This window comes from Aspergillus alliaceus, assembly GCF_009176365.1.
Source record: "Aspergillus alliaceus strain CBS 536.65 unplaced genomic scaffold BDW43scaffold_59, whole genome shotgun sequence".
NCBI lineage: Eukaryota > Fungi > Ascomycota > Eurotiomycetes > Eurotiales > Aspergillaceae > Aspergillus > Aspergillus alliaceus.
In genome coordinates this window covers 91,525-105,552 of record NW_022474742.1, presented here as the reverse complement: position 1 = coordinate 105,552, position 14,028 = coordinate 91,525, and the positions used below count along the sequence as shown (strand labels likewise).

General features: G+C 44.5%; 5 protein-coding genes across 5 annotated transcripts; 4 read left to right on the top strand and 1 right to left on the bottom strand.

Moving 5' to 3' along the window:
• The first annotated feature begins 2,934 nt into the window (after positions 1–2,934).
• On the top strand, positions 2,935–3,493 carry BDW43DRAFT_289909 (uncharacterized protein). Its single transcript, XM_032043451.1, has 2 exons — positions 2,935–3,277; positions 3,346–3,493. The coding sequence occupies exons 1-2, from the start codon at positions 3,135–3,137 to the stop codon at positions 3,473–3,475; spliced, it is 273 nt and encodes a 90-aa protein (XP_031895693.1). The 5' UTR covers positions 2,935–3,134; the 3' UTR covers positions 3,476–3,493.
• Positions 3,494–4,255: 762 nt separating this feature from the next.
• BDW43DRAFT_315497 (uncharacterized protein) lies at positions 4,256–5,101 on the top strand (the record flags this gene model as incomplete). Its single annotated transcript, XM_032048076.1, has 2 exons — positions 4,256–4,314; positions 4,366–5,101. 2 exons carry the CDS (start codon positions 4,256–4,258, stop codon positions 5,099–5,101), a joined length of 795 nt encoding a protein of 264 aa, XP_031895692.1.
• A 444-nt stretch (positions 5,102–5,545) lies between these two features.
• Positions 5,546–6,188, bottom strand: BDW43DRAFT_315496 (NADP-dependent oxidoreductase domain-containing protein; the record flags this gene model as incomplete). Its single annotated transcript, XM_032048075.1, has 3 exons — positions 5,546–5,692; positions 5,747–5,818; positions 5,886–6,188. 3 exons carry the CDS (start codon positions 6,186–6,188, stop codon positions 5,546–5,548), a joined length of 522 nt encoding a protein of 173 aa, XP_031895691.1.
• A 2,644-nt stretch (positions 6,189–8,832) lies between these two features.
• BDW43DRAFT_315495 (uncharacterized protein) lies at positions 8,833–11,184 on the top strand (the record flags this gene model as incomplete). Its single annotated transcript, XM_032048074.1, has 3 exons — positions 8,833–9,572; positions 10,716–10,860; positions 10,918–11,184. The coding sequence occupies 3 exons, from the start codon at positions 8,833–8,835 to the stop codon at positions 11,182–11,184; spliced, it is 1,152 nt and encodes a 383-aa protein (XP_031895690.1).
• A 1,716-nt stretch (positions 11,185–12,900) lies between these two features.
• On the top strand, positions 12,901–13,485 carry BDW43DRAFT_303555 (dihydrofolate reductase family protein; the record flags this gene model as incomplete). The annotated part of the gene is made up of 1 exon (XM_032045435.1): positions 12,901–13,485. The coding sequence occupies one exon, from the start codon at positions 12,901–12,903 to the stop codon at positions 13,483–13,485; it is 585 nt and encodes a 194-aa protein (XP_031895689.1).
• Positions 13,486–14,028: the final 543 nt, after the last annotated feature.

The following is a 14,028-nucleotide window of genomic DNA, read 5'->3' as shown; positions in this document are numbered from 1 at the left end:
CTGGTTTAATGGTTAGTTTTCCTTATCTAGTGATAAGAGGAGTTAGTGATTATACTGATTCTTATAAGAATAATCTTTAGCAGAGATATAGAGCAACAGCAGCAATCGCTTATATAAAGAAACTGATAAAGATTATTCCAGTAAGATATATATATAGTATAGTAAATAATAGTAGTGAGTCCTATATTCTTTATATTTACCAGTCAGTTTCTATCTTCTCTACTATAGGGATTACTGAGCTAGAGGCAGGAGCTGTTAATTACTGAATAATAGCTCTAGATAGAGCTAACCTTACCTTCCAGATTTAACAATAATTATCTTTAACTGATATTAAGGATGATCTATTTAGTTACCAAAGGAAGTATATAGACAGTAGCTGCGACTGGGCTCTTCAGACTAATAAGCTGATATCATTCTTGGCATGTAAAAATAAGACTAAAATTCTCAGGATAGGGGGCGCACTGGAAAGCTGGAAATCTACTCTAACTACCTTTATTATCTGCTGTTTAATAGAAAATACTAACTTAAATATCCTCTACTTCTTCTACAAAAGATATAGACAAGGATAAAAACTAATCCTTTCAGGTTTTCCATACTCTTTCTTCTTAGCTTCTTGCTACAGATAGCAGTAATTGGTCTTTCTTATGGATTGACAGGTTACATTTACAAAGTGATCAGAAGTATGCAGAATTATTTACAACTCTTTATAAAGCCTTCTAACATGCCCTGACCATCCATATAACTAGTAAAAGTCTGTATATCATTGTTAATGTACTGGATAAATATTAAGATGATTACTATTTCTTGTATTATCTTTAATTACTGTACTAAATGTATTTAAGTGTGTGTTCAAATTACTGCTGACAAGCCATGAAGAGCCTGACTTGCTAGAGCTCTTTGATAGATATCGCAAGTAATATCAGTCTCAACTAGAGGAGTTGTTTATGCTTCTATCTATATTCAACAGCCTGTTTTAGCTTATGTTAGGCAGAGGGTTTCCCAGTGTCACCACATCAATGATACTGCTCTGGGACGTCAAGTTCTTCATGAGATATCTGTTACAGCAGATGATTCATAGCTATATACAAGACTGATTCTAGATAAAATAGAGCGGCTACCTAGTCCTGCAGCAGTAGCATACTATCTACAAAATATCCCTAATGGCCTCGTACAGCTCTATAAAAAGATATTTATAACAGTAGAAAAGGCACTTATTCCTTTAGAGCTCAAGCTATCACAGCATGTCTTTATTTGGTTAGACATAAACAAATTTGTGATAGTAGAGAGACCTGTCCTGGGCCGAGAGATATTAGACATTGTCTTCCAGGCTATAAATTAAGGAGAGGAAGTATTTGACTTAGTTAGCCTTGCTTAAAAGCTCTGTTTGCCTCTGATTAGTATCCAAGAGAAGAGAAGATGGGGATATTCGCAGCGAGAACAGTATACAGGCTGTGGTCTAGAGATCAGCTATGTCCACCACACTGTAATACAGTTTGTATGTCAGAGCACCATGAGAGAGAAGAATAGTACAGCTATTGTAGTACCACTTATGCTAAAGCCGCAGCCTCTTAGAGCCCTCTACCGCGTACTGACTGCTGTTTGGTACTTTAGAAACTCAGATAAATCAGCATATCTATTGGCTGATCTTCACAGTAATGAAGATGATGGTACTTCATTAGCAGGTATCTATTTTGAGATAACCTATAGCCTGTGAAATGTATTCTTTCTTATAACCTTGTCTCACTACCTTGACAAGGATAACCTCTCGTAAGTATCTGTTCTTTATAATACACTGACTGATTTCATCCTATCGGGGCAATGCCTCAGGTGGGTTAAAATAGCCATTATCATCAACTGTGAAGGGAGCTTTGTAAACTATCTAGATAATGCGCTCAAGCCTCTGCTTGCCTCCGAGAAATCTATAGTAATCACCGGCAACGATAGCAAGGGCAAATTACTTCTGGCATTTCAAAGTTATTTCGCTGTTCGAACGCAATTCTTTACCGACTACGCCTATGTTATCTTATGCACAGGGACTACTTCCGGGGAAAACATCTCTGTCCCAGAGGAGTTTGCGGACCGCCCCTTGGCGGTGAACTTGATGTTACTGGGTCGAACGTGGGCGCATTTATATGATTCATATTGATAGACCCACATGTGTGAAATTCTGAATAGGTAGGCAGGTAGGCAGGTAGGTAGACAGGTAGGTAGGCATACTGACCGGTAGGAATATCAAAAACACCAGAAATCATGAATAGGGTTCAGACCCCTATTCTGAATAGCTACATATTGCCTTTCCCTCTGAAAATGAGGAAAAAATAATGCATCAACTATATGAGTTTGATTATATGGCAATCTGTATGGTAAAGCCCTTACCGGATTGACTGCCAAGCTTACTAGCGTAGCTAGATAACTTTTGCAACACACCTCCGTAGTTGAGGCCGACCTCTAAAAGTGGGCCCGCCACTTTTAGAATAGAAATAATATTGTTCCAGAAGAGACAGGCGATCTGTCTACTGTAGCAGCAGAAAACTTTCCAATCCATTTCAAAGCATTTCATTTTATATACACCTGCTCATTTTCTGGTCTTGTGATCTCCTGCTGGTTCCTTTAATGTTATGGGACTGACTTACAGGCAGCCCTATATCATGGGAAGCTCTGCCTAAGGCATCGCTGCCAAGTCTCCACCCCACAAATATTTTGTATGACACGTTATTCCTGTCAATTAGCTATTTCTTCTTGTTCAATAGACATGCTTAGGTTGGAACAGCTTATTCGTCCCGTAACTTAAAATAGATGGTATTAGCTTAAATAACTTTCACCTAAAGCCACCGTGCACGGACGCCCGGCCACTTTCGGAAAATTAGCTCCGTTCCGATTATCGATGGGTCCACTCTAAAGTAGGCGCCAACTATACACTCATCAATTTATAAGCCTCTTTGGTGCATAAGATGACACAGCTGGCCCCAAGGGGCCAAAAATTTCTAGTTTATACGGGATTTTATGGGATCGTCCTCGTAATTGAACCTCGTCTTCAAGACAAGATATCACCCAGCTACAATGGCCCCTCAGATGCCGAAAGCGTGTCTCTCCTGCGTGGATAAGAAACGGAAATGTGACAAAGTGTTTCCCCAATGTTAGTGGTGCTCTCGGTAAGCTGCGTACATATCCCTATCTGTATCGAATATCTAAACCATAACATGTCCAGGTCGAAAGTAAAGCAGGAGTGTGTATACAGGGATCCCTTCAAAGATCAGCTATTAAACTTCGACAACGGGTTCGTAACCTGCGCCTACTCCCTAGCAAGTTTTAATTAAAGATACTGATTCTATTTCCTGCCGGCAGGTGGCTTCCCCAAAATGTCCAGCCATTCAAATCTCCAATGAGCTGTGAGAAATGCAGAGTTGGAAAACGCGCCTGTAGTAGGGACTTACCAGCTTACTCTCGATGCGAGAGGTATTTCTCTTTCCATTAAGATTTCTGCTTGATTCTAAGTTCATTGAGAGACTTGATATATCCTGTTCTTATGAGCTCTCCAGAGACCACTCAGTCGACCGATCCTTTGAAGGCATACCGGGCCAAATATTGCCTTTTCGAAGTAGGAGAAACGCCAGAGTTTCGAATCTAGGTGATATTAATTCTTCTCAACCCTCTGAAGACTCGACATCATCGAGAATCGTACACTTTCCCATTCAGCGAGCGAAGGCTTCCCTGCAACTGCTCTCTGGACTGCAATTCAAGCCACAATATCCTATCTCTGCCCGTGATCACTTTGCGGGTTTGATATATCATTGCAGATATCCCCGTCCGCTCCCATTTTCAGCTATCGCCGGCACCGTATCTAATGCCGTCTAGACACAGAGACATGCTTTATATCACCATCTTATCAATTACAGAACAGCCTCACAACGCACCTGGTTACCTTCTGGATGAGCCGAGCTCTGGCGGATCCCTGTCTGTTCCAAACCGTCCTCTTCTCTGCATCGGCTCACCGGGACTCGATCCAGGACATACCAAATACGCCTCAAACGCTATATCATCACTCACAGGCGTTGAAGATCCTACGCGAACGACTGAAAGAGAGTTACCAAACAAGCTACGAAATAGGGGGGGCTGCCCTAGCTTTGACTTTTTATAATGCATGAACCCGTCAGATAATCTCAGCAAACGCATATGTACTCGTGCTAATTTATGATAGATGAGCGGATATAATACCGACACTGCCCTTGTACATCAGAGTGGTCTGTTGTGGATGATGGCGATGAATCAAAACAGAGGCCCCGAATTTGAAGCTCTTGCTGCCTTGGTGAATCTGTAAGCAATCGTGCTTTCAATCCAGTGTCTAAATAACATATCTATGTCTAGAATACTGCTGGGCCTTTCAGTGGTTGTGAACCAAGAGCCTCCATTTATTCCGCCTACCAGCGCGTCGTTACGGAGTGACCCATTTACGTTTCAATCCGACTGTGTACCGTCGGATCTGCTCCGAAGGGGAGCGATACGAGTTGCAGAGAGCCAACACGGTATCTTAACTAGCGATACCGTGTCTAAGCTACACAGCGTACTTGATTTTATTATCAGCGCCGAGCACGCCTCGATCCCAGAGTTACACACTCTATACGCCACTGCCATATGGAATATGCCTACAAAGACAAGCGCAGAAACAGACCCAATCATCACTGTTAGAAAAACAGCCCAAACCATGAACCAATGCTGCCACCTGGCAATCAATATATTCTGGTCCATCTTCGGTACCGCACTATATCCAAATGGTACCTCAGGCCCAGCCGACCCCGCAAGTACACGTACATCTATACAAGCCCTTCGCGCTACCTTCCGAAAGGTAGACATGGTAACATGGAAGAAACACGCACCGGAAACGTACCTCTGGATCTGCTTCACTGCAGCAGCGGCCTGTGATGAGGCTGCAGGTCGAGTTCCCTTTGTTGCGGTGGCCACGCCTGTTCTGAGTACTTCAGATACTACGGAGCTTCGCCTTTCAAGGGAGTGTTGGAGATATTACAAGTGGTTAAGTGAGCTTTTATCTTTGCAGGTTGGGGAGCAGAATATGCACGGAGAGATTATTTCCGAGCTGTTTTGATAATGCGAGAAGTGTTTCAAATGTGATCTGAGGGCACAATATGCTAACTATGTACGTCACCGTAGACTATAGTATAGTGCTATAGTATGCAAGAGGCTATTTTGAGCTTTGGGCGTTAATCAATCGTTTACTTATAGGCATCGATGTAGGGTTAAGCCCACTAGTGTATACCTCTAGGAGGCTTGGTGCCAACCCCATAGAGGAGACAAAGTAATGCCCCTTCAACACTGAATGATACGCCACCCACCGATAAGCTAGTTCGGCCTTTGGAATCTCCGCCTCGGACGCAATATCCCCCCACAATATCAAACCTTCCAACATGTCCGGCTTAGCATAGAGACCATTACATATCCCGCCAGTTGGCTTCGCGGGATCCCAGCGGCCCTCGCCGTCGGAGACGAGGACCTTGACGTCTTTGGTTAGGAATCCACCCACGATGAGGGATTAGGCGTAGTAAGAAATATTTTGTTTGCGGAGGATGGGGAGAAGGGTTGATTCCGAGTGTCGCGCAACGGCATTGTAGTTTCCCTGGTAGACGCTGGGGAGTATATAGTTGTTTTTCTTGGAGATGCGCATGACCTCTTCGACTTCCTCAGGGAGAAAGTTAGATAGACCGAGTCATTTAAATTTGCCGGCGGTGTATACGATGTTTAAACCCGCAAGGAGGTCTTCTAGTGGGATGCGGCGGTCGGGGGCGTGGATGTAGTAGACATCAACCTGATACACCACCAGTAAACCATGCTAAACAGGTTGACTCTGTGACTCCACAATGGGAATAACAAACCTGGTCAGTCTTGAGCAATCTGAAACTCTCGTCCGCGCTCTTGATTACATCCTCCCTACTCGAAGCCTCCGGCGCAAAACCACCGGGATACTTCGTGTTGATCGAGAAGCGAGCAGCCGCACCCGCCTGTCCCAGCCATTCCTCGCTGCTGGGGTAGACCCTCGCGGTATCAATTGTTTTGACGCCGCCGGATTCGAGGAGGCTAAGGGCGTTCTTTGTTTCCTCGAGGGAGACGAACTCAGTTTCCATGCTGGGCCCGAGGGATGCGCCGCCGAAGATTAGTTGGACGCGTGGCGAGGCCATGGTGTTGCTGTTGTGGTTGCTTTTGGGTTTATTGGAAATTTGGGGAATCGGAGGCTGTTGGGGAGTTAGAGACGTAGGGTGCTAGGGAGTAGGCTTTAGTCGGCGGTGAGATGGGGGATTTTATATCTGATTCTCTATTCGGGGTTTGGCCTACCACTTGCCTACGACTGCTGTTATCGTGCCTTGTTCGCTAGACAAAGTAGATGGAGACATTATTAAGCACTGCACATGCGGATTAGCCCGTTACAAAATATCAGGTTTATAACCAGGATATTCATAGCCCACTCCGTGTCTCGAGACTTACCTTCAGGAGTAACTGACGCGGAAATGGCTATATTTTAAGGTTCTGGTCTTTTGCCGCCAGTCCGGGCTAGCGGGGATTCCATAGCCTATAGAGTACACCATCCATAACCTCATACTCTATTGGATATGGAGACGCGGAGACTTCCCTATACGACCGGAGAGCTGTCCAAGCACTCAAACATCTGGAATCTTCTTTCGGGATTACTCAGAGTGTTATAGATACGAATAGCAAAATGATTGCAGAAATGCGACGAAGGACTATATGCTGGTATATACTATGCCCTAAGCGGCTGGGACGCTAGCGGGGCTTCCGCACCTGCAGAACCCGAACAAGCGACGTACGCAGTAAAGAAGGAAATAGCTAAGATTCACATGGCCATGTGTGGAATCAGTGAATGTCCCGGAGTGTCAATTAGTACATTTCTCCTTGTCGTATATTAGGGCGTAGAAACATGCTACACGAGAACAGCAATCCACAATATGATTGACATAGAAAGAAAAAGAAGAACACAGTAGTCCTTGGACATAGGATCTCATGTCAGTCTGGTTGTGCTGTATCTACCATTCCTTCTTCCGTCTTCTAGCCATCAAGTGCTTGTCGGGATCCAAAAAATACATCTAGGCATTCTTGATATACTCAATAAATCCATATTCCATAGCAACAAACCTGTATAAGCAATTCATGATATATAATCTTCAAGTACCGTTTAAAAATGGCTCGCATTAAGTCTATGCTAACCTCTGCCAGTTTCCATCTTTTCTCGCTATATCCTTCAGTATTTCTTCTATTCCTACCCATCTTTGTATCGCGAGGCTGACCTCTCCATTCTCAAGTGCGACATTCAAGCAGTCCAGGTACAAGTAGTAATAATTAGCTCTACTAGTTCATCTAGTCCCTACTGAAGATCCCATGCTAGATGGCGTGAAAAAGGCTGAATAGTATACCGCGTGGAAAAGTCCTTGGTCACACAATATAGTGATATTCCAGCCAAGCGTTACAATAGCACAAATCCCGGGCCAACACTCAGGATATTATCCTGGAAACTACCCTACTGGCTCCAGGCAAAGCATGAGAAGGGGGGCTGAATTTCCGTGTTTAACGGATTATCTCACACCAGGGCATCCAAGTCAACAAGCAGGCCATCGAAAGCAGCAAAAGAGGCAACAGGTTGGCGACAGGTCTGAGATGGCAGGCTGATAGAGACTGATAGAGATAGTGACCAACAAGACAGCGCCGATACCAGGATACATGAGAAGCCTCAGCCCGGGTATCAAGAGAAGGACAAATGAGGTTAGTTGATAGATTGGACAGGAGTCGGCCATCCAAGGATTCCATGGAAGCAGTTTCCAGGATCCCCAAGGCTTCTGAGAACATCAGACCACAAGCGATGTCCTCCACTTCAATCCAAGGTGGCAAAAGACAGAAGCCCTATCGCGCTCCGTGTATCTCTGTGGGGTAAGAACTACTGCAGGATCCCGGACTGGTGTACAGATGAGGTGGATCAGCCAAGCCAGCCTGTGTGAAGTAGGGTCTAGGCAACAATTTCCATAGAGATACTTGAGAGGCATGTGGCTAAAGACAGCGCTTAAACAAGGCTATAGGGGCCATAAGATTAGAAGAGAAACCAATTCATTTTAATCCACCAGGGATGGTATGTCAGCCTAGGAAAGCTTACATAATTGTGAGTGTTAGCACAATAATGGTTCACCATATCTCTCTAACAAAACAGTATGAGTAGTTACTGGAGTAGACAGTTGGTATTTCCACTATTAGGTAATATTTAACGTCTGATGTTATTTCTGCATGGTAAAAGACTAAACATGATCAGATGTGGTTACCCTTCTTTATGAACTGGATGGATTTATAATACGACCACATAGTAACAGATAATACTACCTTAGAGAGGGTGTCCTAATCATCAAAATTTTGAAGTGAACAGGGGCTCAAACTCAAATAAGTGTTTACTAGACTATGCCAGTATAGAATATGACGATATTTTGTACATATATCTAGGTTAAGGTGAATAGAGAAATAACCATCTACTAACATAAATTAGGTAATCTCCATTCGCAAAAACCCAGGCATAGATAGGGCTGAGTTTCCCCCTATGATTTAAACATATCACATTCATTTTCACCTCAGCTCCTGGCCAAGACCAAGTATAGTTAACATTTCACTGGTGGCCTAAAGTTACCAAGTTAACTAAATTTTGTGGAGATCTTAAGAAAGCATCTGCCTGTGGTTTTGCCACCAGCCAGGATCTTGCCCGCGAATATAAAAGCAACTCTGATCAACCATCTAGTTTAATTTAACTAAGTTTAATTTTGTCTAAATATCATCATGGTAAGCCTTTTCCGAAAGCTTTTTCTTTTAGGAGACTCCCAAATTCCACTTCCAACCCACATCAATATCGCTGTTACTGTCTCATCATTTACACTCCACAAACACGGTTCCGACGACGAATTCCACATCACCCTTGAGGCAACTCTTCCTCAAACCCCGAATACGCCCGACAAACTGCTTACCATCCTTGTATTTGGCACGCTCCTAGACCCTAGCGGCATAGCCCTTTATGAAAACGGCTTTGACTTTATCAATGTTGACACAGGCGCTCCCGCGAAGCGTCCAAACCTGACCAAACATTATAGCTTTGGTGGGATATCTGATATCCCTATTGAACCCCAGTTTGAGCGATATTTCGTCACCCTTCAGCCTGGTGTGCCTCACCAAGTGATGTTTACCTTAAGGCCCTGTCCCAGGAACCAGCCACACAGTAAAGAAAATCCTGAACGGCTTAGAGCTGCGTGTGGGGAGCTAGTTATAACTAATGAGAATGAGGCCATAGTTGCAGCGGGCTTTTCTCATGTCACACATTTGGAAGTGGGATCGACGTATCGTGTTGAGTTCGGGAATAAGCTGAATCTGATATCCTGGTATCGATATGGGCCAAAGGAGCGGGTTCTGGAGGGACAGGGTGCTGGAGGTGGTCTCGCGAAACAACGGCGAGAGCTAGTAGGGGACAGTGGGATGCAGCCAATCCCCCTCGTGATGCAGGGATCCGCTAGCTTCACTGTGGAAGAGTAAGTACTTACAGGATTTAAGATAGGCAAGCTTGTTTTCAGATCTCTAGACGGGACAGTTGATCAGCAATGGCACTGATGTGCTCATAACACATTAGAATAGAAGAGGGCACCTAACATGATCGTAGTATATCACATAAAGAGCTTCAATGGGGCCCTGCCGACATACCGATAGGGCAGCGCACCTTCTTAGCAAGCTCCGCTTTCAAAAAGGGGATTTCTCTGAAGTCTAGCGCCATGTTACTGGCAAAAATGACTCTCATCCAATTTCCTCAAATCTATTTGTCAACGCTGACGACATTCTGCTGCGGCGCAGGCTGGAGGTAATGTTGTCGATGCCCCAATTCTGAGGTAATCTTTTTAGAGGTTACCTGAAGGCCTCTGTGCGTCTCCTATGGGTGCCTCGTAGTAACCGCTGCGATTTTCCCCGGATGGCTCTGGCACAAAACCTATGTTCCTTCGGCTCTCGAAGGGCCATAAACGATTGACGTTCTCCTCTTTCTCAGTCAGGACTGGTGTCAGTATGTAAATCAACGGGCAATGATACCTCCCAGAGAATGGTGCTTAGCCATTAGCTGCTCTTCGTCGATTTTATTGGCGCCGAAAGCATACGAAAAATATCTCGCTGACATATGCCCGCACCCCTGCATCAATCACAGGATCACAATGACGTCCATATGTTATAGTCAGCAGGGTATTCATCCAGTTTTTTACTCCTTGGCACGAAGCCAGCACACTGGACATCGTGGCTGTTGGTGACAAGCACATGCACATTGTGGTGACTTGGTCGGAAAAGACGTCAATGGGTTGGGTGACAGGACGCTTGCGAGTTGATAAGTGCTATGGGGATTGGCCATGAAATATAAAAAGGGGGGTGGTGCTTATCCATTTCTACAGTACAGTATCACTATCTTCTAAGAATCTGAGATACTCTGAGCTTTTGCATTGTCACAAGATTTAAGCTCTTTGATAGCACCTCCTCCAAGATGCATAGCTTTCTCACTCTCGCTGTGGCCATTTCAGCCATGTTGGCAATCGGATCAGTGGCTTATCCTACAGAGTTCGTTCCACTTTTTCCCCTTTGCCCCCTTTGAAGAATTGCATTAAGACTTTTATCAGTGCGCTGGAACTTGAAGCTTGAAGACAGATAACTAAACGTTCATTGCCGCGACTCGTCAACTTTGACAATAACAACGCCGATGACCGAAAAAGGAACCTCAAGATTCGACAAGCCTTCCGTGACAGTCTTCAGCTGATGGACTACGTTATCAATGGTCTTAACGACGGCGTATTCAAACAATATTTTAATGAAGTTGATAAAAGCAAGGCCTAAAATGTTTTTCAGAAAGCACTGGGCAGTGACCCTGCAAGAGGTGCAGATGAACTGGGAGAACTCTACATCACAAATATTGATGTGAACAATGAATGTGGGGATGATCCTACCTTGTTAGCATATACTGGTAAAGATGATAAGGGCAACCAGCTCATCCATCTATGTGACCGCCTTTATAACAAGCCACTCATCAAAGATGTTAAATGCGAGGAGCTAGGGGATACTGTTGGTGCTACCATGGCTGTGATGGGTGCAACTCTGTTGCATGAATTCTTGTGAGTAACTGCTTTTTTAGTGACGCATATACTGGGTTACTGAAACCACAAATGCAGCAATACAGACCGATATGAGGGAAAAGAATAACAATCCCCACCCTGGAAAGCGTCCAGAGTTCGGGAGTCTACTGAGCCCGAAGATGTTATCATCTGCTAAGATGGGAGGTCGGAGTCGAACATACCCTGTTATCACGTGCAGGGCCATTGGAGATGAATGTACTGATAGGCATTAAATAAAAGTCTTCTCTTCGGATATGTTACTCCTGCGAGGAAGTGCAAGGAAAATGGAAGGTATTTCGTGTCATCAATGTCCTCTTTGTACGCTGACGAATACTAGCTGTTATTTCCCACATTTAACAGTCATACATCTGCCCTACAGATATGACAAGCAGCCCGACAGTCACAATAGCAGATCTGCTGGCTGGAAAAGTGAACCAAATAATTGGCTCCTGAAGCTATATTTCCCATTAGGTGTGCGCTAGTCTGGATCTAAATATACCAATGTCCAGTTGGAATAAGTCTGAGATCAGCAGCAATTGGGTCGTTATGGGGTCTTACATAGTGTTTCCCAATTTGGATGGTAACATTAAGGGTCCATGGTTCGTGTGCAGCCACCACATCAAGCGCTACCCATCCTCCCCCAAGATAGGCTCGATGCTGCGAAGTCAATCCACCCACGTAACTTTGCTGATCATATGTCGTATCTGGCGTGTGAAAATCTGCCAAGAACTTTCGCAATCGTGAACCCAGAACCACGGGAAATATTGCTATAATAAACGAAGGGACACTTTTATAAGAGTCTAAAAGGAAAACGCTTAAACAACTACCGCAGTAGTCAGGATACATTTCACAGATTACTACACCTACACATTAGATTCAGCTTAGTCAGAGAGGCCTGCTGCTGTTACTAGGTACAATGGCTCAACTACCTGTACGGTAAAAGAAGATGGATTATGTTCCAACACAATAAAAAATGTTGACGTCGGTCATGACAATAATGTTATTTTTAAACCCGATAACTTAGAGCTGCCGGTGCAGCGGTGGGATGGATGTGTGCTATTCATATGTACATGCCTCAGCCATATGTGGATATCGCATAGTACCCTATTGGTATTAGAGGTAGGGGTTTTGAGACCATTATGATGGAAACCATAACCCCGAGTTATAGAATCGAAACTAATCTTTGGGGCTGAACAAACCTTGAAAGGCCATCGTTATTTAGAGCGAAAACATCAAAGCAGTCGTTATGCAGGACAAGGTGGGTTCCACTTTGGCTATCCGGTTGTGAAATGGTTCTGTACGGTGGTGAGTATTTCGATTTACAGTTGCCTCGGGGAGTATTAACTCAGCTTGGTACTGCTATAGGGTCAGTTCATTGTTTGGTCGGGGGCTAGCAAACTGGGACTCTATGCCCCGTGGCGGAGTTGGTAATCCTTACTCAGTGCCACCATCCATCATTTTGCAAGAATAAGAACTTTAACCACATCCATACAATAATTATCATATCACGCCTCGTTTAAATTAGTCACTCTGCCCAACCGAACGACGAACTTAAACTGCCCTTCAAACTCCATGTATTCGTAGCCCACACGCCTAACTAGCGGCTATGTCGCGCGACGTACAGGTCACAAATTGACCAGTATTCTATATCTATATCATTATACATGCGTACTCCTGACAAACGGCACCCCATCTCTTCAATCCTTAATAATACTCCAAAATGTCTTCACGAACATTCAAGACCCGTGCCTTCATAGCAACAAGCATAGACGGCTATATAGCACGCCATAATGATGATGTCACTTGGCTCACAAACCCCCCCAAGAATATCCACCACATCCCGCCCACTTTCCCGCGCACAGTGGACAACGTGAAGGAACATATGTCCCGCGTAGACTGCATGATAATGGGACGCAGGACTTATGAATATTGCATTTCGCTTCCGGAGTGGCCTTATTCTGTTAAGCAGACGTTTGTTCTAAGTAAGACAATGGCGCCGGGGATTCTTGTGAAGAACAATGTGAAGGTTGAAGTTGTAGGTTCTACTGAAGCGGCTGGAGCTCTGTTTGAAAGAGAGGGAGTGGGGCTTGTTTATATTGATGGAGGGAAGGTTATAACCGATTTTTTGAGAAAGGGTTGGGTCGATGAAATGGTGATTACGACAACACCTGTGCTGATTGGGGCTGGAGTGAGACTGTTCGGTGAGTTGGGTCATGATGTGAGGTTTACATTAGTTGGTGTGGATACTATCGAGGACGGGAATGTCTCGATTCATTATGCAGCTGTAAGGAAGGGCGAAGAGTAGGAATGGAGGCTTAGTGCTATACTGTATTTGAAAAGCACGTGTTGCATTATGTTCATATTGAAAGTGGACTAATCTAGTTGTCTGTTATCAACACTATTATCCTCTTCCTCGATATGGCTAACGTGGGTATTGTGTATGGTAGGTATTATATCCTACAGGCAATATTCCAGCTACTCGCTTACACCATTAAGCTCAAGCTTGAATACTTCGTCCTTGGCCAATTAATTCAGAGTGTAAAGGAGCCCATTTCTTTCCCTTATCCGTTGTCTCGCAGTGCAGGAGGAAGTCCACCGGTGGTCTATCAGATTGGGATGCCAACGCCAGTGCCAGCCTTGACCGGAGCGTTGCTTGCCGACTAACCACCGTAGGAACGTCACCTACGAGTCATCCACAGGGCTTCTAAGCAACGCGACTTTTGCCACAGAAAATGCACACCAAGTTCACAGGCAAATAGCAAGCGCACTGGGCTCAGTACCTCCTAAAGGGTATTGTCGACCAACTATATGTAGTGAGCGATAGACAGTCACAGTCCATATGAACTTC